The sequence below is a fragment of the Rhipicephalus microplus genome, chromosome 4 (assembly GCF_043290135.1).
Source record: "Rhipicephalus microplus isolate Deutch F79 chromosome 4, USDA_Rmic, whole genome shotgun sequence".
NCBI lineage: Eukaryota > Metazoa > Arthropoda > Arachnida > Ixodida > Ixodidae > Rhipicephalus > Rhipicephalus microplus.
In genome coordinates, this window is record NC_134703.1 from 165702762 (window position 1) to 165727868 (window position 25107).

The 25107-nt window shown below is 47.1% G+C and overlaps 2 protein-coding genes across 25 annotated transcripts in view; one reads left to right on the forward strand and one right to left on the reverse strand.

Moving 5' to 3' along the window:
* Positions 1-25107, forward strand: part of LOC119172939 (uncharacterized) — a 1216589-nt gene that overhangs the window by 524550 nt on the left and 666932 nt on the right. For 13 of the 22 annotated variants that reach the window (XR_012894686.1, XR_012894685.1, XR_012894688.1 and 10 more), the window contains 4 exons: positions 852-976; positions 2255-2905; positions 3219-3464; positions 11221-11377. The exons of 8 other annotated variants lie outside the window; for them this stretch is intronic. Coding sequence is in view for 10 of the 14 variants with exons in the window: in XM_075891724.1 (XP_075747839.1) it covers positions 852-976; positions 2255-2905; positions 3219-3464; positions 11221-11377 (1179 nt within the window). In the remaining 4 variants the exon portion in view is untranslated. The remainder of the gene's footprint in view (positions 1-851; positions 977-2254; positions 2906-3218; positions 3465-11220; positions 11378-25107) is intronic. One more of the 22 variants, XM_075891704.1, reaches the window with a different exon arrangement.
* The window catches only part of LOC142813823 (uncharacterized), a 548512-nt gene that overhangs the window by 273475 nt on the left and 249930 nt on the right, over positions 1-25107 (reverse strand). The window lies entirely within an intron of this gene.

Consider the following 25107-nt stretch of genomic DNA (forward strand, 5'->3'; position numbering starts at 1 on the left):
ACGTCCGTTCGGTATAGTTGTTTTTTCTTCGCCTGGGCCGAGCTGCAGCGACACGCGAGTACGGGCCACACACACACGGTACACACACTTTGAACCGTGAATAGGCTAGCATGGCACGCTCTAAAGTTGCTATGGCCGGGCGTTCAAAGAAGAAGAATAAAAAAAAGAAAATGTGCTCAAGATTACGAGGCATGCGTGATGTACCTTCTTCCCTCATGCTATCCCTCCATGCTTAGCTTCCAGCGTTTTCATTGGAAGGAGAGAAGCAATAGCATCGTGCTACAAATCTTGTAACTTCGCTCATACTTGATAGATTCTAAACATACTCGTGGCAGTTTATTCGTAAGGCAATAAGCTCCTCTCGTAAGGCCATTTCATGGCTACTAAAAAACTGTTGCAGGATTCTTTTAAGTCAGCTAACCGTTTTAAACAGGGGTCAGGAATCTGTGGGCCACAAGGCGATATTATGCGGCCTCCATCATGACATCAAGAAATCTCCTTCCCCCCTTATGGCTTCCGATCTGAAGGCAAACATCATGAGCATGATAGGAGTGTCTCAGAGGAAAATAGCATTGCCTTTTTTGCTGGTAAAGAATTATGTAAGCCCCGACAGACTCTGCCTAAATATGGGACGCAAGGTGAGCTGGCGTGTGAACTTGGAGGTGACATTGTGACCCGTTATTTCTGTTTTCCGTGTTTGCTGTGATTACTGAGTAATGTCTCCTGGTAAGAGAGGGAGACAATTCTGCCATGCATTGTTTCTAATGGGAAGATGCCCAGTAGAGAAGTTATTCTGCTATTTGTTTACATAAAGGTGTTTCTGGGCCCCCTTTTATGTGGCTCTCTTACAGGTTGCCCAAGAAGTGGTTCCCGAAGAAAGCCCGCCACCCTTCACTGTCGTCCATCTTTGAGACTGCGTTCAGTGCCACCGTGACACAGTCATCGGCAGAATCGCTTAATGATATGGCATTTGATGGTATGGCTCTCTTTGCACTGAAGTAGTGGCCCACTGTCACTAGACATAGGAATTTGCTGATGCTGGTAATCAATATTGGCTGCACATTCTTAAAGGAGTACTGACACAAAAGTTTGACACAAGATAGCCTGTGGGGTCGATTCCCGTGAACATTCGTATATCATCTGCAAACTATCAACAGCAAGTGTAGCTTGCAAGGTATTTAAAATCAATTTTGAAGTTTGTGTAAGCGGTCGACTCCATCGTGCCAACCTCATAGGGGACCCTTTCGGGACCCCGTACTTCCCTCATGTCACCAGGTTGCAGTCAATAAAAAACAGGTTATGATGATGTCACAGCTGCCATTTTTCTTTTGCCGCATTTGTTTTCGCAATCTATATTTTTCGGTAGCTGGTTGAGAGTGCGTGGCCGGGGCATACGCTTAGAAAGTGAGAAAGCATGCTTAGAATGTGGCGCACGCTTAGCGACATTGCAGTCTTGTTTCCTATATGAAAGTTATTCTTCATATGGACCATGCGGAAGTGTGTCAAAGTTCTGTGTGCTGATGTGGTCAAAAGCTGCACATGCCAGGTGGCGACAAATGCACCCAGTTTTTGGAGCTCTCTCAAACATAAACTAAAACTGATTGGTAATGAGGGGCCTGTAATTACTTATATGTCACGTGCGGCAGCAAACGATGTGTTGTGTCGTGACTAACAAGCCTCCTGCAACACATTGCTGCAGAAAAACACGAGACTAAAGTTTTCGTGTCAGTACCCCTTTAAAGATTAAAGACGTGATCCCAAACTGGAACTTAGAATCTGTGGTGGTTTATGTATTAAGATATTTATTTTCCAAAAGTGAAGAGTATTTGGAGCAGTATTTTTATTCAGTCGTTTTCATCGTTATAATAATTTAATTTTGAGATTTATTTTGGCTTGGTTCCTGACGCAGTATTCGCAAGTGATAGTGCTCATGGCATTGCAGCGAGATAATTTCCGAAAGGGATCAACATAACTTTTAGATATACAATCAAACTTGCTTTTAAGTACAGTACTGCCCTCGTGTTCAAAGGGGATGTTTGAGAGGCACCCTTTTGTGGAATTAGAACTACAATCTTGAAGTTGTACGCCATTCGTTTTCATGCATGCAAAGCGATAATGGCAGCATGTGTTGTGTTCAGCTCGGAGGTTAGCGTGGGAACCTTTGTCTTGTTGGGCACTCTTCTTTCTTTGCTGCTGCGGCTATATCTTCTTGCTTCTTAAACGGCGCTGTTTTGTTTTTGTCTCCCCGTTGCAGTTCCCGAGATGCCCATTGAAAGTGGCTCTCCCCTCTTTTCCTCTGCCGACGAAGATGCCGACAGTGCATCCGGTCGGCTAGACCACGGAAGTGTCCGTGGCAGCCGCTGTAACTATCGCCGTGCAACGCCACCGGCAGTTCCCCCGTACTCTCCTCCTCCTCCGTTCTCCCCTTTTGCTACACCAAACCCTCACTCGCTCCTCTCCCTGAGCGACCTGCGTATGGATGTGCGGCTTGCCCCGAGAAGTGGTAGTGCGACAGCTTTTTTGTCCGCCACCAACGTCGCCCCTTCTAGTCGGGACTGGCATCCGGGCAACATCGTCCCACCAGACATCGTCTCGACAAGTGCCTACTCTTCGAGCGTCGTACCGCCGAACGTTGCCCCATCGCATCGGGCGTGGGCAGAAGGCCTCGAGAGTGCCGAAGCACGCCACCGCAAGCGCCTGCTCAGCGATGGCGAGAGCAGCCACTGCAAGAAAGAGAAGCCGTGCAAGATGTACCGGCACAGTCCCTTGCCCGCTTCCTCTTCTTCACGCCAGAACGTGGACGATCGTTGGCGCAGCCCTGACAGCGAAGAAGGTGCGTCCGGCGGCAGGCACGAAGAGAGGCGTGGCACTGAACAAAGCAGCAGCCGCACGACGCTGTCGTCCAGTGAGTGCTCGCTGGATTAATGCAAAGCCAATGCACTTCTGATGTCGCGTTTAAATCACAGCCTTTAACTACAGGGACAGATGAAATTTCGAGCCACAGTGTCTTTGCTTTGCTTTTTGGCTTATGCTCTTGTCCTTGTCCTTTATGTGCATGCTTGCTTTGGTGGGAAGGACATTAATACCAAGTAATAGTTAATCCTGACTTGGACTAAGTATATATAGCTTCGAATTCGTGTTTTCTTGATTTTCTTCCTCCGAAAGCTTGCATCCCTTTGCTAGTGGCACTTACATCTTGTTTGTACATATTGTTTCAGGTGTTGAAGGGACAGCTGAGGCCTGTGAGCAGGGCGGAGCTTACGGAAGGGTTGCGAAGACATCGTCCGAAAGTGACAGCGACGCAGATGTCATTGTCACCCCACCAAGGCCTCATTCCACTCCTCATTCCAGGCCAACGTCCCAGGATACTTGCAGCCAAGATCACAGCTGTTCGGAAAATCGTCCTACTAGGGAGAATCGTAGCCACCATTGGGGGTCAGTGAGAACTCGGCCAAGTAAGCCAAGTAAGCTGTTTATTTGGGGATTCTGTTCTTAGCGTTCAGGGTACAGAGGACAAACAGACCACACGTTGTTTGGCATCTGTGGTGTTTTTTTGTTGTATGGTTTTTATTGTATGTGCACCATTTTTTTTTATCGACATAACTCTTCTTACCTTTCTTTAGTGGTGTGTGTGATGTTGAGGACAGTTTGGGCACTTCTGTCATTGTGCAGCAGCTCAGAAAACGGACAGGGAGTCGTTTTTGAACATTCAAACACAAAATGGAAGGATATGAGAATAAGTCTGTGGTGTGGGTGCCATTCGAATGTCCACCACAGCAAGAATGGCGCAGTAGTTTTGTAATCTCACGACTTCCGAACAGGGGTAGAGACTTTTAGGAGATGCTTGGGCCAGTGCTGGCTCGGCTCCCGTCTTGGATGTCTTGATCACCACCGAGGCGTGGCATCGTGTGCGGGTTACGTCCAGCGCAGCACCGTATGTACCATGCAGGAACGCTGTTTGACACAGCTTTGGTACAGCAGCTCAACCAGTGGTGTTCTTTGCCTCAGTGCACTTCAATGAGAACTAACAGACAATGATGCCAAGAGTATAGGGGAGGTCATCAGAAGTATTTGTAGCGCAAATATGAAGAAATAAAAGTGGATGGAGCCATAACGCCACCAGCAGGATCGAAACGTGTGACCTTAGAGTAATGTGTCCGATGCTCTACTACTGACCTACAGTGGCAATCGTCCCTTTGTATTAATTATACGGTATATACAGTAGACTCCCTTCAGGATGAATTCGAAGGGACCACAATCATTTGTTCATCTTATAGGGAATTTGTCTTTTCACAAGTGCCCCCAAAAGCCAAAACTAACATGCCAAGTACTCCCAAATATGTTGCTTCAAAACACTGAATGAGGTATACTTATAATGGGGAGAAAAGGAACAAGAAAAAGCATTCATTTAGCTCAGCTTGATAAAAACTATGCTTTCAAGTAGAGTATTTAGACTAACAAGTAGAGTATTCAGACTCATCTAAACTCGTTTTCACGAGTTGATAATATGCTCATGAATAAATTTCTACCATATTTTAATGATAAAATTGCATCACGACCCTTTTTTGACTATTACAAAAAGATCAAAAAAAGGAAGAGACAAACACAATTTTCCTTCAAAGAATAGAAAATTTATTATTCTGGCTGTTCACCTTACGAGAGGCTGTTTAACAGGCTTTGAAATTACTTTTGGATATGCTTCCATTGCATACCGAAACCTCGACAAACTTTTTCTTTGAGGTTGGGATGTTTTCTTATTTTCAACCAGCAGTAACTTTTCCTGAACTACATGCAGCTGAAGATCTCCGTTTATGCTACTCGCCATCACGAGCCTTCGGCAGACAGAAAGAGACACGACGCAGCTATATTTAGTGTGAAAAATAACCTTCTTTATTGTGCACTTAAATAATGAAAATGACACATCACACTTTGCTGAATTTCACCCGGAAGAAATACAATGCGCTCAGGTGCCATTTTGTGACACCTATGACAATGCATCCAACTCCTTTGATGGGAGTGCTAGTGTCGCATATGTCGTTTCCATTTTATGTGATTTTAATGTACAGACTGTATTTCTTGTCTTCCCGTTTTCACTTTCATTTGTCTTTTTTTTTGCCCCTCTTTCCTTGCATTTTCACCTCCAGCCAAGCTCTTGTGTTGATCTGTTCTCTACTGTACTCTTGTAGGGGAACTGAAAAATGCGAGGGAAATATAAAAAGATGAATGCTTTTGTTGCTTTATTTGCTGATAATGCCGGTCCTTTCTCCACAGGATTGAAGGAGATACCAGCTTCATGTGCTGACTTTTCTTTACTTATCTCGCTTTCTCCCTCCACATTGCAATTTGCCTTCGGTTTGCTTTGAGTCTTTGTGCCAGGATGTTTATTGCTCTCTTATGTTTGCTTCTTGCGCTAGACTATCAAAACTAAAATGTCCGCTGCACAGAATTCCTGTCGTCGTTGCTCACTGCGAGGGTTCGTCTTAACAGAAGGGGCCTGTTACACGATTCATCTTGAGCAGATAGTTGTTTTGCATTGAGTCTGGGAGAAATCAAACAAACACTCCAATGCTGCTCGTCTCAAGGGGAGAAGCGGATCTTTGAGACCGAAAATCGCTAAAGAACACGAGTTTTTTTTACAATGCTATATTTGGATTCTCCCACTATCGCTGCATAATCTCGCCAATTTTCACGTGTCCTAGATTGGTAATTTAGCCATGAGAGTAGCTTATGTGACGTTAGTGAGTTGAATTTTTGGCTATGAACACGTGAAAAACGGGCTTTTCTAGCGCCGCGGTGTTGCCGTTCTACGCTTGCTACAGCAGCCGTCTTAGTTGCATTCGAAAGAGCCGCCCTTTTTCTTTCATATCCCGCCGCGCTTGTTATCGTCCACTCAGTATGCACGCCGTGAATCCTGGTAAAAAAAAAAAGCCCTGTTGTGTGAGCCTGTTCGTGTGGTGAGCACACGTGACTAATTCATCGTGACTTCCGATTCGCCGGGCCTCCCGAGCTGTCTGTTGCGTGCAGCAGCGGAGCACAGGCGAAGCGGTGAGTGTTTGTCACTCTGTACTCATCGGCTTCCTGAACCCGCGCGAGCTAGCGAGACATTGGAGCAACCGTTTCTCAAGTCTGCACATTCAGGCACGCCGCTGAACCAGCCCGACGAAGCGCGCCGCAGCCACTGCGCCAATGCGTTAGGCTTACGCTCTCAGCCACGTTTTGAACCTGGTTTGAACCTTTCATCATGCCGAAGCCGTATCGCCAGTTCCGCACCGCTCACAAGTTTGAAAAAAAAAATTGCCCGCAGCTTCCCTCGGGGGAACACTGAGAAGGATGCGGAGCATATAATTGGTTAGCGAGCGTTGGGTGTGGCATACTGCTTGGCGCGCCACGCCGCTACCTCGGCGCGCTTGCGCTCGCGGGCAGCATCGGGATCGGCCTCTCGTCGCCGACGCTTGCACTCGGCTTCCCTTTTTCGAAAGTCCGGGTCCTCTTGTCGACGCTTACGTTTCAAAGCGGCCGAATCCGGTGCTGCTGCTCGACGCTGACGTCTCTCAGCGGCTTCACGTTCTCTAAGTTGAGCATCTTCCACTCGACGCCGACGTTTACGTTCGGCGTCGCGAGCTCTTCTCCGCGCTGCCTTGTCATCGGACGACGACTTGGTTGCGGTTCCGCCAACACTTTGGCCGGTGCTGGTCGAAGGGACGTCGATCATTGCGACCTCGGACGTCGACGCGCCGCACAAACCAACCGACGAGTGGCAACTGAGCGAGCGAGCACCGACCTTTAGTATATATACAGCGAGACGGCGCATGCACTGTCAGCTGTCGAATGTTCGAGAAGGGGGAGAAGCGCAACGGCGCATGCGCGCGCGTCAGCTGCCGATGTTCTCGAAGCGCGACGGCGCATGCGCGCGCGTCAGCTGCCGATGTTCTCGAAGCGTGACGGCGCATGCGCGCTACGTTATACAGCTAGCGAATGTTCGTGAAGAGGAGAAGCGCATGCGGTGTGTAGAGGAGGAAGGGTGCACAGATGGTGGAGGAGTGAAGCGCGCGCGGTGTGTAGAGGAGGAAGGGATGCACAGATGGTGGAAGAAGGAGGAGGAAGCTTGCGGACGGCGCCGCACTACAAGCCTCGAGTATTAGATGCTCCGCATCTAAAAAGCGCAAGAAATCTACGGCAAAAACAGATAATGGCAAGGGCATATCCAACGCCCACCTCATGCAGGACGGCGCTGCCACGGAACACGATCCGTCGGATGAAACGCCAACATCTCCGCCTGTTTCCCCGGCTGCCTCGGACGACGTCGGCGATAGGCAGTGCATAAGAAAAGACGCAACTTTTTTGACAAGCGCTGATCGTGCGCAACAGCAGAAAATGAGTGCTGATAAGATCAGCAGCTTATCGGCAACTTCAGCCAGCGAGCGCAAGCTGCCAGTGCTCGCGGCAGCGCGCAAGGGCAAGGTTCCTTTTGGCGTTGCATGAGTGGTTGCCAGACTGTAAGGGTAATTGTTGCCAGACTTCCGCTAAATTTGGCGGAAAAGTTTTTTCCTGTAGTTGTAGCTTTTACGTAAGAGTATTGTGCTTTCCGTGGTGCATTTCTTGGCTGAAAATTTTTCTCATGTAGTTGTGGCTTCTTCGTGAGAGTTTGGTGCTATCCGCGGTGCATTTCTTAGCTGAAAAATTTTTCTCCTATAGTTGTGGCGTCTACGTAAGAGTTTGGTGCTATCCGTGGTGCATTTCTTGGCTGAAAATTTTTCTCCTGTAGTTCTTGCTTCTCCGTAAGAGTTTGGTGCTATCCGCGGTGCATTTCTTAGCTGAAAATTTTTCTTCTGTAGTTGTGGCTTCTCCGTAAGAATTTGGTGCTATCCGCGGTGCATTTCTTAGCTGAAAATTTTTCTCCTCTAGTTGTGGCTTCTGCGTAAGAGTTTGGTGCTATCCGCGGTGCATTTCGTGAGTGCATGAGCGACGCTAGCCGTTTTCATTAACGGAATGAACCGAGCCTAGCAAAAGTCGAACGCGGTGCTGCCGTGCAATTAAGAGGCCGTTTTGATTCTATTGTAATTAACGGAATGAACCGCACCTAGCAGAAGTCGAGCGCGGCGCTGCTGCGGAATTAAGAGGCCGTTTTAATTAACGGAATGAACCGCGCCTAGCACAAGTCTAGGCGCGTTCTCTTGCTGTGTGCGCAGCTGTTCGATTAAGATATCGCGTCTCAGTATTAGCGATTACGGGGAAAACTGAATAGAGTCGCAGGAAGTGATGCGCTGCCCCCCTCCCCCCTTACTTTTCTTTTTTTTTCTCTCAGCTAACCGTGTAGCGTCGACCGCGCGCTACGACGGGGGACGGTACGCTTACCTTAGCTGCGTCAGCACAAGACATATCGTTCGGACTCGTGTAAACATGTGATGAATAAGCGTTCCAAAGCTGGTTAATAGGGGTATGTCGGATATGCTACAGCTATGTACACCTGGAAGCGTCGACCAGCTGATCGCGCGGTCGACGCTACACGATCAGCTGAGAGAAAAAAAAAGAAAAGTAAGGAGGGAGGGGGCAGCGCATCACCTCCTGTGACTCTATTCAGTTTTCCCCGTACTCCCTAATACTGAGACGCGATATCTTAATCGCTCAGCTGCGCACACAGCAAGAGAACGTGCCTAGACTTGTGCAAGGCGCGGTTCATTCCGTTAATTAAAACCGTCAGCGTCGCTCATGCACTCGCGAAATGCACCGCGGATAGCACCAAACTCTTACGGAGAAGCCACAACTACAGAAGAGAAATTTCCAACGAAGAAATGCACCGCGGATAGCACCAAACTCTTACGGAGAAGCCACAACTACAAGAGGAAAATTTTCAGCCAAGTTTAGTGGCAGTCTGGCAACAACCACCCCAAAGTCTGGCAACAGATTTCAACGCCAAAAGGAACCTTGCAATTTCGACTCGGATCCGTCGGCCGCTACCTACGGGATCGTCGACTCATCTCCGATAAACAAACTTCTTGAAAGAAGAGCTAAATGCTGGACATGCAGTGCGACCATCACTATTGAACAAGGTGAGTGTGAATATAGACTTGCGATGAAGCTGATTTCAGAGTGCCACAACTGTGGACTTGTTGACAGTGAGTGGAGCTCTGGAAGGGTACCCAGTCAGGCTAAACGCGCTGCATTTGAAGTGAATATTCGTGCCTCTCATGCAGTGCAAAGCACAGGGAATGGCCAGGCAGCCCTAAACGACATCTTTTCTGTAATGGGAATTTCTCACAGGGGACTTCACCACAAAAGCTATCAGAGCCATTTGAAAAATAAACTGAATCCTGCAGCAACACGAGCTGCAGACAAGGTCCTCACTGATTGCGACATGTCAGTGAAAACATTATACCAAGATCTGTGCTTTGACAACCCAGGTAACGTGGCCATCTGTTATGATGGCACATAGATGACCAGAGGCCACCTGTCGTACATTTGTGTGGGTGTTCCTATAGAGCTGTTTTCTGGCTATGTTTTAGACTATGTTGTCCTGTCAAATCTTTGTGCCGGATGCAAGCCCACACCACCAAAGGAGCAATCAAATTACTTGATTTGGGAGTCATCGCACATCTGCTAGAAAAATACACAGTGCAAATCAGATCACATAAAAGCGGAGGCAGCAGTCACTCTTTTGCGCTCAATTTCCCGTCACAGTTTGAGGTACACAGTGATGCTGTGTGATGGGGACAGTAGATCATTTCGTGCTGTTAAAGACTCATCAGTGTATGGTTTCAAACAGGTTCAAAAAGAGGACTGTATCAACCATATCCTAAAGCAAATGGGTTGCGCACTACACAATCTTGTTCAAAAGCATAAAGGTTCTAAGCGAAACACGCAAGTGGAAGAGGCCGCTTGACAGGTGATGTCGTAGAGAAATTGTCGAGATCTTATGGCTGGGCTCTGAAGTTCAATGTTTGTGACGTAGATGTGATGCACCGGGCAGCCATGGCCACATATTATCATGTGACATCGACTGATGAAAGGTCCAACCACACCTTGTACCCAAGTGCAGTGACTCATGGTGCAAGCAGAATGCTGCTTCAAGGGGAGAACCGCTGCCAAGACACACTAACAACTTCCCACAAAATGTCTGTGTTGCACTACTTCCAGTATATGAGCGACTTTGTGACAAGGAGCTGCTAAAACGCTGCCTAAGAGGCAGCGTTTTAGCACAAAATACAAACGAGGCACTCCTGTCATATGGTCTCTAATGCCTAAAGAGAAGCATGCTTCACTCATAGCTGTTAAAACTGCAGTTGCTGAGGTCGTGATGCGGTTCAATTCAGGAATGGAAGAAGCCTCCACACGTATCCTCAAAGAACTTCAGCTAGAGCAAAACTCCATGAGCGAGCGACGGGCAGAAGAGAAGGATTCTCGTCGGATCACGAGTGCCGAGCGTAAGCGTTCAGCATCTTCCAGGTTCCTGCAACAAGCAAAGCGGCGGCATCGACAAAAGTGTGACAAAGACTACTGCCCTGGTGTTTTTTGAAGCATTTATATGCAAAGAGAAGCATTTTTGTTTGGGTAGAATTCCTTGAATATACAGAGCTTTGTTTTTTGCCATTTTCTCAACTTCAGTTTTTTGGCCACCTTTCATTCTTCTGACAAGCGCTTCTCAGCTTTGGTACACTGGAATTTGATCATTTTTGTCTTGCTGAGAAGCTGGATGCTTAGTGAGTGCAAGAAATTGCCCTATGGGCCTTTAGGACACACTAAATGTTTAGAAAAAATAAAATACAAAAATTATTGTTCCTTGATAATGGAAGGATGAACTTCTAAACTTCATAACTTTTGTTGTAGGAAAGCTAGAGCCATGAAACTTGCTTTTTGCACTTCTTGCTAATTGTAGAATGCAATGACATTTAATTCAGAAAGATGTGTGCTGCCATTTTACTAAAAAGGTGATCAAAATAACTTTTAATTAATGACTAATTAAAACAAGGTTGTAAAAGGTACATAAAAACTGAGTTTTTATTTGACATCTGTACATGTAAATACACCATCTCATAAGTTTTCATCACCCTAGCTTAAATAATAAGATCCCTGAGAGCTAAGTGCCTCTTCCCCCCTTAAGGAAGAATTCGTCTTAACCGAGATTATCTCGTTTACTGTAGGTGCATTTAAACTTGAGAGCACCAGTCAGCTCCGCCTGTCACCAGTATGGCAAGTGTGAAACACTTGTTTATCGTTTGCTAGGTACATCACGGGGTGCTGAGGGAGGCCCACCTGAGGCGGAGCAGCCTAACCTGGACTGTCTCTGGCCTTCGGCTCCGGACCTCCAGCTAGATTGCCTTATCAGTGATGATGATGATGACAGCAGCAGCGTGGAGCTCGTCAGTGTGGAGCTTCCCAGGTGATAAGTGCTGATATTTGTGAATTGTGGAATTGATTTTCATTTATAATGGTGAACAAATGTGTGTATAACTTAGCAGACGGCATCATCGCATCATCGGTTTTCACACTTCTGGCAGCTCTCTGGCAGCAGAGCTAGCCAGAGAGTCAGCCAGGTAATTCTTGATGGGACAGAAAATAACGTCATGGTCATTTGTGTGGTGAACGCAAGACAACTTGAAGCTGCCCAAAGATTGCAAAATCGAATTCTGGGACAGCCAGTGTAAACATAAACTAACGCTGCCGTCGTGGCAGCAAACGAAACATTCTGCCCCGTGTTTTTTTTTTTCTTTTCTGCATTGTTCATTCGGGAATACGTGGCTAAGTTTTCGGAAGAGCTGAAAGAATACCCTCAATTGTATGCATTTGGGATACAACTTCGTACACTCACAAGATCAATCGCAACTCGCCCCATCTGCGAACAATACATCCAGCTGGCACACAGCGCCTCAAGAACGTCAAGGTGAGCTTGCGCGCCGCTCACTGCTTCGCAAAGCTCATGCCTTCTTAGTACATGTAACAGTCACAGCACAACACTACTACAGTTGAATCTCAATAATTCGAACACGCTTAATTTGAACTTCTGGTTAATTAGAACTGACACTGTGGTCCCATTTAAACTATGTGTATTGTTACGTTTATAAATGGGTTTATTACGCTGTGGCGTACTGAGAGGTTTGAAGGCGTCGTGAACTGGAGGCCTATCTCCCTAGCCGAAGGTCCTATTCTGTAATCTGCCTGTTCCCCGCTACCCAGAGGCTCATACCGAAATCACATATGCAGTAACATTTCTCTTCGTGCAGACGAAGCCCACCGGGTGACTCAAAGAGTCTCTCTGGGAATATAGCGCTTCAAACGGGCTTTATGGCAAGTTCAGTCTTTGCAGACCGTCGGCCATTTGAATGAAGACGTGCTACACGGTAAGTTAAATCGCTTATACGGTCTAAAACAACATAAGGTCCCGCATAGTGTACAAGCAGTTTTTCACACAACCCACGTTTCCTATTTGGCGTCCACAGCAACACAAGATCTTTGCGATTATACGTCACGTGTCGATGTCAACGGTCAAAACGTGTCTTCGAGCGTTCTTGCGAAGCGAGGGTGCGCAGGTAAGCAAGATGTCGGGCTTCTTCTGCTTAGCAGACGATCTCGGATATACCTGAATCATGATGGTCCAAAAACGGGAAGACGGTATCTGAGGTATGACGAGGTGGCCGAGCATACAGAAGAAAGAACGGACGGAAGCTGATAGTCTCATGCTGTGTGGTGTTAAATGTGTAAGTGATGAAAGGTAGTACTCCATTCCAGTTCTTGTGATCTGCTGCGACATACATAGAGAGCATGTTCGTGAGAGTCCTGTTATTTCGTTCCGTCAGGCCATTTGTTTGGGGATGATATGGCGTACAGTGCCGAAAGCTTGAAGCGCATAGGCGAAGCATCTCTTCCATCACGTTTGCAGCGAATTGTCGCCCACGATCACTGATAAAAATTTTAGCAGGTCTATGTTGTAGAACCACAAAACGCAGCATGAATAAACACACGTCAGCTGTAGTTGCCAATGGTATAGCCGCTGTCTCGCAGTACCGTGTTAATTGGTCGGTACATACGACTATCCAGCGATTATCACTAGAAGACCTCGGAAAGGGACCTAGAAGGTCAATCCCAACTTGCTCGAATGCAGTTCTAGGTGGTGGGATAGGATGTAGTCGCCCTGGAGGATCACTGTTAGGGCGCTTGCGGCGTTGGCACTCATTTCAACTAGAGACGTACTATTCCGTCGTCTGGCGCATTTTCGGCCAGTAAAATCTTTCTTGAAGCCGGCAAAGAGTTTTCGCTGTGTCTAGATGGCCGGACGTTGGGTCATCATGCATAGCCTGCCAGACGGAAACGCGAAGGCTCTTCGGAACTACTATAAGATATCGTAAGCCGGTCGTAGCATAGTTCTTTTTGTACACAAGCCCGTCGTGCATGCAGAAGCGAGTCGCCGATGGTCTTGACTCGGTAGGATGGAGCTCCTGTATGGTGCGGTCCCTTTGCTGCTCAATGTTATAGGCATTGGTATCAGGAAATGGCAGGTCCAATGTCGCGATGTAGGTGTCCAAGTTGCCCACGTCGCAGTCGGTCGGTGGGAGTGGTAGTCGCGAAAGACAATCTGCATCAGCGTGACGACGACCACTTTTATAGGAAACCGTAAAGTCGTATTCCTGCAGACGGAGTGCCCAACGCGCCAGTCGACCAGATGGGTCACGCAGATTGACCAACCAGCAGAACGAATGATCATCTGTCATGATCGTAAAGGGGCGTCCGTACAGGTAGGACCGGAAGCGCTGCACTGCGAAGACTACTGCGAGGTATTCTTGCTCTGTGGCGGTGTAGTTACGCTCGGACTTGCTTAGCGAGCGACTTGCATACACAATGACATGTTCTTTGGTATCTAAGCATTGAACCAGCACGGCTCCAACACCGACACCACTAGCGTCCGTGTGAAGTTCTGGGGGAGCCAGAGGATCGAAGTGTCGAAGAATCGGATGGGATGTCAAAAGGAACTTCAACTCAGAAAAAGCGGACGCACATTCCGGAGTCCAGTCAAATGGCGAGCCTTTCTGAAGCAGGCACGTGAGTGGGTGCACGATATTGGCAAATCCAGGGATGAATCGACGGAAGTATGAGCAGAGGCCCAAAAAGCTGCGTAGTTCTTTCGCTGAGCGAGGTTGCTTGAACGCCTCCACTGCAGCCGTTTTTGCGGGATCTGGCCGTACGCCTTCTTTGTTCACCAAGTGTCCAAGAACGAGTGTTTGGCGTTTTTCGAAACGACATTTCTTTGAGTTGAGCCCTAAGCGTGCTTTGCTTAGACAGTTCAGCACGAGGCCGAGGCGTGTGTTGTGCTTACAGAAAGCGCGCCCAAAAATCACAACGTTGTCCAGATAACACATACATACTTCCCACTTCAAACCTCGCAGAATGTTGTCCATGATGCGCTCAAAAGTTGCAGGCGCATTGCATAGTCTGTATGGCATCACATTGAATTAAAAATGTCCATCTGGTGTAACAAATGCCGTTTTCTCTTTGTCTTCCTCGTGCATTGGAATTTGCCAATACGCTGGCCTCATATCAACAGTCGAAAAGTAGGAGGCTGATGAAAGACAGTCTATAGCATCATCAATACGGGGCAGTAGGTACACGTCCTTTTTTGTGATGGCGTTGAGAGGGCGGTAGTCAACGCAAAATTGCCATTTTTCATCTTTCTTCTTGACCAATATTACGGGAGCGACTCACGGACTGCATGATTCCTGAATCAGATTTTTCTTTAGCATCTCGCCAACCTGTTCATTTATCACTGCGCGTTCTGAAGGCGATACCCGGTATGGCTTTTGTCGGAGAGGTCTATGGTATGCCGTATCTATGCGATGCTTTACACGAGAAACAGGGATTGACAGTGGAGCCTGTAGCTGTGCGAAATCGAAAAGACCAGCATGCTTGCGCAGAATACTCGCCAGGTCATTACGCTCGTTGGTGCTGAGAGACTTGTCAATCATTGCCATTATGGAGGTGTCCCTGGCGTGCAAATGATTAGAATCGGGCTTATCCGGAGAATCACTGCTCTCTGCAAGAATGACAAAGGAGAACACCTGATGTTGACAGATCTTAGCAAGTTGTAGACCCTCTGGCAGTACCGAAGGTTCATTGGAGCCGTTGATCACCCACAAACCAGTATGCCTTTGCACAACCGACAGCGTACAATAGGGTATTAGAACATTCTTCTTTATGCAGCTGAGGTGAATGGGCTCTGCGATGGCATCAAATGTCGTCTCGGTTGCAAAGGAACTGACGACAGGTACACATATGGCAGACAAGGGTGGTACAATTGTGTCCATGGACATGCAAAGGGTACTTTCCATACAGGGCGGGCTTTCCATAAACGCTACTGGAACATTTGAATCTACTGTGATCTCTCCCGTGCGGCAATCGACAGTGGCACCACAAAGATTCAGGAAATTGAGTCCTAGAAATACATCATGCATTGAATGAAAGAGAACAGCAAATTCAGCAATGAAATTCTGGCCACCCAAACTAATGGACACTGTGCAAACACCAGCAGGTTGTAAGACATCTCCACACAGTCCACTAAATGTATCACCACGGTCCCAACGGAACATAACTTTTCGTCCAAGAAAGGATTTGAATGCTAGACTCATCACTGATATGGTTGCACCTGTGTCCACTAAGGCCATTGTCGAGACACCGTCAATTAGCACACGTACCTTATTTTTAGACATGCAAATTCAAGGAGGCATTTCTGTGGAAATCGATGACTGTCCAGCGACCTCACCTTCAACGGTCACGCCGACTAGTTTTCCGGAGGCGGCGAAGGGTAGCGGCACCTAGGAGAGGGCGACCGATTGGGACGAGCGGCTGGCGGGGGTGTCAGACTGCGGTCAGAGGTCGGAGAACGGTTTTTCAATGGCCTTATCTCGTGAGATGTGCTTCCAGGGAATGTTGGTGCTCATGCGGACACGTAGGATCTTGGTGAGCGGACGTACCTCGGCGGTTTCTGGTAGTTGCAGTACCTGGCAATGTGCCCTTCGACGCCACAGTTGTAGCAGACGGGTAGGGGTCGTTTGCCGAACCACTGCTGAGAGCGCTCCGCTGTGAAAGGTCGCCTTGCCGAACGGAGTGGAGCAGCTTGCTGAACGGGAACTGCCCGCCTCTGTGGAGCGGGGCCGGTACGAAGGCGTCGGTCATACCGCTGATCAGGCGCGAATGAGTCTCGGCGTGGCCAAGCAGTTCCAGCTTCGCTAAAATCTGTCACACAAACCGATGGTGGCAGCGGAGCGAACGGTGCCGGGTGATAGGATGAACAGGTTGGCGGATGATGACTGGTGTCGTCGACCAGTGTGTCTTGTCGCTGTAGCTCTTCGCGCACATTTGCCCTGATAGTAGCGGCAAGGTCGGCAGACGGGCTTACGTCTACGCTGGCGACCGTTGTTACATTTGCCAGCCTACCAAATTTCGGGGCAATACGACAGGTCTTCAGCTTCTCGAAAGTACGGCAGTGACGGACGGCGCAGACGGAAGTGAAGTCTTCCCTGCCTACCAATAAATTGTAGACGTCCTCTGCTATACCTTTCACAAGGTGTCCGACCATGTCCTCTTCAGACATATGCGTGTCTATGATCTTGCAGAGCATCAGAACCTCCTCTATGTAGGTGGTACACGTTTCTCCAGGTGTCTGGGCTCTTTGAGCCAAAGTGCGCGCCGCGCTTTTCTTTTTCGCATCAGAGTCGGCAAAGCATTTTTTGAGTTCTTCAGCGAAACGATCCCACGTTGTTAATGAATCTTCGTGGTTTTTGTACCACATCAAGGCAGTTTCTGTGAGAAACAGCGCGACAGTCCCCAGTTGTTCGCTGGGGTCCCCAGCCGTTGTACCGGCTCACCCGTTTGTAGTGTGTCAGACGCATCCACATCTTCCCCTTCTCTTCCCGGGAACGGGCGGTGTTCCATATAGCGATACCAAGGTGCAGCCGGCACCTGACCTCTGCGGGGTTGAGAAGCCGTGACCTTCGCTCTCGGCCATGACGGTTGTTGTTGGTGTCAGACCAGCAAGACGACGGCTCCGGCGAAGTTCAGACAGCTGTGACTCTGTGGTTCGTCGACGTGCTTTACCCAGCCCCTTCACCACTCTGTTACGTTTATAAATGGGTTTATTACGCTGTGGCGTACTGGGAGGCTTGAAGGGGTCGTGCACCGGAGGCCTATCTCGCAAGCCGAACGTTCTCTTCTCTAATCTGCCTGTTCACCGCTACCCACAGGCTCATACCCAAATCACATATGCAGTAACAGTATTCCAATGGGCAAAAACGCCCTGTTATTGGAACGCGCAAGCACTTGCGACGGTTATGCTGCGCTTCGAAAATGCTATCAGCACCACGCCCAATCCCGCGGCGGCACCTCTGACACCTCAATGCTGCGGGTGAAAAAGGAAGAGAAGAAAAGAAAAGGCTGCAGCGGAATGTCTGCTCTCTCCCTCAAATGCCGATTTGCGACGCGTGTGCACGCTTCTTCCTTTTTCGTTTCTGCCTTATATAGACCCTTCCTTGAACGCCGCGTGTAAAGAGAGAGGGGGGGGGGAAAGAACAAAGCTGCTGTGAAATATTGGTTCTCTTTCAAATGCAGATCTGTTTCTCTCTATGTGGAGACTCCTCCTTTCTCATCGAGTGTTGGCCATGCTGCGGCTACGATGCAGAAGGTAGTAGTGGAGACGCAGTCGTTGTCGTTGTCTTTACAGAGTCTCGGCCCTGGTCATTTCCATGCACAACTTCTCTTGCCAGGAGAATGCTGAAGCTGAAGTAAAAATGTTTTGCGAGCTGCGTAAGAAACTGATTGACCTGCTGCAAGGCAAACGCATGCGGACGCGCATCACCGTTTACTTCAAATATAGACGAATGTCCTGCGATTTGGGAATAAACGTAAGTATTCTGAAACTTCTCTCTCGTGTGTTAGCTCAATGCACATGTGCCACTGCACTGTGAGCCCTTCGTCCATTTGGCTTTCATTATTTTGAGCTTTTTTTAATTCAAACAAATTTTCAGGCCCCTTCGAGTTCAAATTATCGAGATTCGACTGTACAGTGAAACCTCGTCCATTCGAAGTCACTGGGGCCGCGAGAAAGCTTCCAAATAAATCGATAAGCCGCTTAACAGAACATTCAAGAAGTGGGATGCAAAGAACTTAGAACTTCAAAGTACGTAATCAGTGCTCGTCATTTGCTGTGCCAGCCTTGCAGCTCCAAACGTCATGTTTTCCAGCAATACCTGGTCTTTCTTTTGCCGTGAACATGGAGGAACTGTGTGCCTCGCTGCTACCACCGGAAAGACAAAATTGGACTATGCGCACATTCGACCATGATGCGACCATTCGCACATTCTTTCTAATATAATTATGAATTTATTAATGGCCAGTATGACGAAGCTCACAATGTGTTTTGGCTGGAAAAAATTATCTGAAATTTTCGAACTTAGTTTTCGAAGTAGGTGTTGCTGGCAAGAACTCCATTAGCAGTGCAAAGACGCGAATCGCGGGAGCAACCGGCAATCGGAGGTTCGGATACATTGCGATTTCCGCTAAATATCCTTTGTTACTTTCTTTACAACCCCAGAAAGAATGGGTAAACTATGACCCACTGACGTTGCGAGAAACATGCAATAAACTGCCCGCATGTCAGCGCTGTGTTGCAGTGAAGCACGGCTCATTTACCGCAGGCGCACGTTTCGGTTGACCATGAGACCATTTTTTCCCCTCTTTTTTTTTTGCGCTAGAAGTAGCGAGGCTTGGGTGCTTCAGCTGCCACTCTATAGTATCGATACGTTGCATTGCCTTGTGGCTATTAATAGCCTTCTTTCTGGGGATTCGCAGCTAAATCGAAAACTGACACATGGCACCCAAAGTTTTCTCATTAACCGGACTGGTGCTGGCCACCGCTTCAAATTGTCCACTTAATCTTACATTGCGAAATACGTGACCACGGTAATCCTTCGAATTAAGTGATATTTCGAAATAACCGAGTTCGAATTAACGAAGCTTTGCTATATGTGAAATCTCGCAGAGGTGATCATGTCCCAAAAAGAGCTTGAAGATGTGTACCTGCTCAGCTATTGCGTACGTATAGTGTGACATAGTCTATAGTATGAAGGAAAGAAAGGTAAACTTGAGGGCTCATTTGCTTTGTTAGAAACGGTATTAATGAGAACTGACAATTATGCCGAGAAAAGCATAGGGTATATTATTAGAAGTAGTTATTGTCTAAGTATGAAGAAAGAAAAGTGGACGAAAAAATAGCTTGCCATGGGCAGGGACCGAACCTGCGGCATTGAAATAACGCTTCTGATGCTCAACCACCTGAGCGAACACGGCAGGCATCCCCATTAACTTTTTATGGGGTATGTATGTTCATTAAACGTGGGCATATCAGTCATCATTGCCTGTTGTCATTGCGGCAAGTGTGGTACACGCTCATCTTTTGTCTATTGGCATCGCATAGCGCGTGATCTTATTACGAGCTGGCAGGTGACTAATGGTCACTTGCATACCACCTGAAAGCATTATGTCTGCCAGAACGAAACCCTCACTATGAATGAAGAAAAAAAGGTAATTGAGGGCTCATTTAATTTGTTAGAAACAATAATAATGCGAATTGACAATTACACCTAGGAATGTATTGGGGGATATTATTAGAAGTAATTAGTGTATAAATGGGAAGAAAGAAAAGTGGATGAAAAGATAACTTGCCATGAGCAGGCATTGAACCTGCGACCTTTGAATGACGCGTTCGATGCATTGAACTCGTTGGTGTTGCCACTGCATGCTTTTGGATGGTAGCTCGAGTGGCCCTGAATCACTGCTTTGGCAAAAAAAAAGAAAGAAGACTTTGTATTCAATACTTTTAGGCAATATTTGCTGTTGCACAGCATTTATCTCTGTTTGAAGCATTGACGCACACCAAGAGATTTGAATTACCACTTCGCTATTAGTGCATACTGCCATTTCATCATCATCATCAGCCTGACTACATCCACTGCAGGACAAAGGCTTCTCCCATGTTCCGCCAGTTAACTCGGTCCTGTGCTTGCTGCTGCCAATTTATACCCGCAAACTTCTTAATCTCGTCTGCCCACCTAACCTTCTGTCTCCCCTTAACCTGTTTGCCTTCTCTTGGAATCCAGTTAGTTATCCTTAATGACCAGCAGTTATCCTGTCTACGCGCTACATGCCCGGCCCATGTCCATTTCCTCTTCTTGATTTCAACTATGATATCCTTAATCTCCGTTTGTCCCCTAATCCACTCTGCTCTCTTTTTGTCTCTTATGGTTAAACCTACCATTTTTCTTTCTATTGCTCGCTGTGTCGTCCTCAATTTAAGCTGAAGCTTCTTTGTAAGTCTCCAGGTTTCTGCTCCGTAACTCTGTACCGGCAAGATACTGCTGTTAAATACCTTCCTTTTGAGGGATAGTGGAAATCTACCTGTCATAATTTGAGAGTGCTTGCCAAAAGTGCTCCACCCCATTCTCATTCTTCTACAGTCGAATCTCGATAATTCAAACAAGAAGGGGCTAGAAAATTTGTTCGAATTAAAAGAAGTTCGAATGAATGAAAGCTAAATAAACGGAGGGCTCTCCATGCAGTGGTGCATGTGCATTGAGCTAACACACGAGGGGGAAATTTCAGAAGACTTACATTTATTCACAAATCACAGGACATTCGTTATTAATTGAAATAGTCGGTGATGCGCGCCTGCACACGTTTACTCACAGCGAGCTTTCAAAGCATTTCTGCTTTGGCTTCAGCATTCTCCTGGCAAGAGAAGTTGCGCGCAGAAATGTCCAGCGCCAACACTTTCTAAAGACGACGACAACGACTGCATAGTGGAGCCTGTCTGCTACGCAGCCGCAGCATGGCCAGCACGCGCCAAGAAATGAGGAGCGTCTCCACGCAGAAAAAAGCAGATCGGCATTTGACAGAAAACCAACACTTCATGGCAGCTTTTTTTTTTTTTTTGCTCTCTTTGCACCCGTTGTTAAAAGGTGAAGGGCTATATGGCAGGGACAAGAGTGGGAGCAGCGTTGCACCCGCCACGAGACGCCCCCCTTCCCCTCAAGGCGCAGAGCCGTGCTCCCGCAAAGGGCAAGGGCGGCAGATAGTAGTGCCTTTGATAGTGCCTTTTTCCTTTCCTTGAACCACAACACCATGCGACAGCTTTCTTTCTTTTTTCCTCTCTCTCTATTCGGGCGTGGCGTTGGAAGGAGAAGGGTCTTCTTGTGGCAGGGACGGAAAAGGGAGAAGCGTGACATGGGCGCGTTGCAGATCGGCATTTGATAGAAAGCAAAGATTCCACCGAAGTCTTTTCTCATTTCCTTCGCGCACAGCGTTGAGGTGTCGCAGGTGCCGCCGCGGAATCAGGCAGGGTGCCGAGAGCATTTTCGGAGTTCCGTATGTTCGAATTAACCGCCGCAAGTAATTCCGCGTTCGAATTACCGGGTGTTTTCGCCCTTTGGAATACAAATAGCTATGACGGGACTTTATTGTGAGTGCAAGTTAAACGGCAGTTCAAATTAAGTGTGTTCGAATTAATTAGATTCAACTGTAGTTACTTCAATCTCGTGGTCCGGCTCCGCGATTATTACCTGCCCTAAGTAGACATGGTCTTTTACAACTTGAAGTGCACTATCACCTATTTCAATGCACTGCTCTTTTCCGAGGTTGTTGTTCAATACTTTCGTTTTCTGCAGATTATTTTGAAGACCCATCTTTCTGCTCTCCTTGTCTAACTCCGTAATCAAGAGTTGCAATTCGTCCCCTGAGTTACTCACCAATGCAATGTCATCGGCGAAGCACAGGTTACTAAGGTTACTTCATTAATTCTTAAGCCTGACTGTTCCAATTCTAGGCCTCTGAAAAACCTCCTGTAAGCACACGGTAAATAGCATTGGGGAGATTGTATCCCCCTGCCTTACACCCTTCTTCATTGGTATTCTGTTGCTTTTTTTATGGAGTACTATGGTAGCAGTTGAGCTCCTGTAGATTTGTTTCAGGATGTTTATATATGCTTCATCGACGCCCTGATTCCGCAGTGTCTGCGTGACTGCTAATATTTCTACTGAATCAAACGCCTTCTCGTAATCAATGAAGGCTATGTATAGTGATTGGCTATATTATGAGCATTTCTCTATAACCTGATTGATAGTATGAATGTGGTCGATTGCTGAGTAGCCTGTTTGAAATCCTGCTTGCTCCTTGGGTTGATTGAATTGTAATGTTTTTTTAACTCTGTTAGCAATGGTCTTTGTAAATAGCTTGTATCGTATGGAGAGCAAGCTGATCAGCCTGCAATTCTTCAAGTCCTTGTCAACTCCTTTCTTATCTATTAAGACGATTTTAGCATTCTTCGAAGACCCTGATACTCTTCCTGTCAGGAAACACTTCCGAAAAAGGGTGGCTAGTTTTTCTAACACAATCTGTCCTCCATCTTTCAGCACATCTAATTTTACCTGATTCTCGCCAGCAGCATTGCCTCTTTGCATGCTCTCCAAGGCTTTTCTGACTTCTTCTATCATTACTGGTGGGGTGTCATCTGGGTTACTGCTAGTTCTTATAGTGTTAAGGCTGTGGTTGTCCCGGCTACTGTACAGATATCATTAAAACTCCTCTGCTATTTTAACTATCCTATCTATATTGGTAATTATTCTGCCTTCTTTGTCCCTTATTGCATACATTAGATTTCTGCCTATCCCATGTTTCCTCTTCACTTTTTTGATGCTTTCTTCGTTTTTCAGAGCGTGTTCAATTCTCTTTATGTTATACCTTCTTACTTCGGATACCTTACGCTTATTAATCAACTTTGAAAGCTCTACCAGTTCTATTTTGTCTGTTGTACTTGAGACTTTAATGCTTTGATGCTTTCTAATGAGATTCTTCATTTCATGGGAAAGCTTGCCAGTGTCCTGTCTAACTACCGTGCCTCCAACATCCACTGTACACTCCGTAATAATACTCGTGAGATAATTATTCACTGCCATTTAGTGTGTATTTATGGCGCATTCCCAGCAGGTCTGTATCATTCAGGTTTTTTTGTACTATAATCAGGACAGTGAAATGGCATTTCACAGTCTGGGGCATTCCGGTTCAGTTCGGTTCAGTATGGTGGTGTTACACGGTCATCTGTTCTCGGAGACAACTCTCTTGGCAGTAAGGCGAAGGCTACGAAAATGGGGCATTGGCACAATTGTGTTACAGTCGAGCTCTCATATAACGGCCCCACTTAAATTGAACTTTCGCTTAAAACTAACAATATCCACGTAACCGTGAAACTATACATTGGTTTAATGGCACAAAATCGCACGTACAACGAATGTCTCCGAGCGCCGCTGATCGGTTACAGCGAACGGAGTCAGTGGTCTGCCCACCTCCCGGGAAACCAATTTCGACCACTGATCATGCATTCGCGAGGTGCCCATACATCTTTATTGTTAAACGCCGACCCAGCCTCTGCGACCCTCTAGTTGCCACTCTCACCAACTCATGGAGGAAGTAAAGTTGTTTTCTTTCTCATGCCCCGGGTGCTTTTTGTTACGCACCCCTGCATCCTTTGTCTTCCCCGCTACTCTAAGCACCCGGCATCGCCAGAAAAGGCCCGTGTTTTCACACTGCCGCCGATCTTTCGAAGACCATTCGGCCATCTACCCTGTTTTGATCGCTGGTACTGGCGTTGGTGTCGCCGGCCTGGAGCGACCAGACCATTTGCCAACATGCTGTGTTTCAATTATTACGAACTTTAGGATACAGCGAACGGATGCCGCGTCGCGCTCAGGTTCGTTATAAGCGGGCTTGACTTTACTACGCAAGTTGTTCGGCAGCTTGCATCCCCACAGCGGTGTCTGTGCCGAAGGGGCCTAAATAAATCTTGCTGGTGTGGAGGCAGCCTATAGACCCATTTTATGTCTGTAAACACAGGTAGGCCGATGTCGACATTACGGGTAAAATTATAGCGACGTCCGCACGTAACTTCCGCCAGATGCGTTGATGGCTGCGATGTGTGCCAACAGACAAAACTAAATTGCGAGATGCGACTCACATCCAACCGCGACGCAGCGGTTCGGCATACCATTGTTGTTGTTTTTTTCCTTGTTGCTTGACTGAGAACACAACATGCACCATTGAAAACCCAGCAGAAACTGAAGTAGGCAGAGCATCTTTTGCGTGCGCAAGCTTATCCTTCGGTGGGGAGAATCGGGCGGCTTCTACTTTGACCGGAACTATTGCGTTTAGTTGCCGGGCACTCAAAGATCACTTCGCTCGCTGGACAGCCGCTGTTTGCAAAAAGAGTGCTCTTTTTAAAAACAGCGAACAACTAGGTCACTTGTTAGTTTGCACAGTACCTGTGATGACATTTCATGCCTCGTTTTTGTTTAAACGGTGTGTTAAGTGTCGAGCAGTAAATGTTGTTAGTTTAATGTCGTCCTGTGTATGTTGTTTTTGTGCGGGAGCAGCACGCTGCACGCTTCGATCTGCTTGCCGTTTTCAGCGTTACATTCCAAGTTGCTGCTATTCATTCATTGCTTTACCCTTCCAGTGAAACTGTGATTTTTTCTTCATTTCCGACAATCGTGTAGGAAATTAAGTAAGTCTGGCAGCCAACTCTTTTGGATCCAATGTCGTAGAACTCCTACAAAATGCTGGTGTATGCAAATATGGCTGCTCCAGGGTGAAGTGCTATTTTCACACAGTCCCTACGCGTTGAAACCGCACCGATACTCACCGAGATAGCATGCGTGCTAGCGATAGCATCTGCCCTTGAATCCAAGTTCATCATAGCTACATGATCCCACACCCTGCATTGTTTCATGCTCATTCAAGACAGGTGGTTTACTTTCTGTTTGAGGATTTGACGGCAGTTCTAATATACGGAAGATGTTATTTTATTCACTTTCCAGGCGACAGGGATAGGCCGACTCGTTTTATCCTGCTTCAGCAGCGCTTGTGCACTTTTGCCGCCTCGGAAAAATTGCGATGCACAGGGGCATGTTTTCAATTTGTACTTGTAGGGAACATGGCCGCGACGACTAAACCCCGCCGAGAATGTCCATATTATTGCTATGTCAATAATAACGCAGCTTTTATTACTGTAAGATGAGTGTTTTC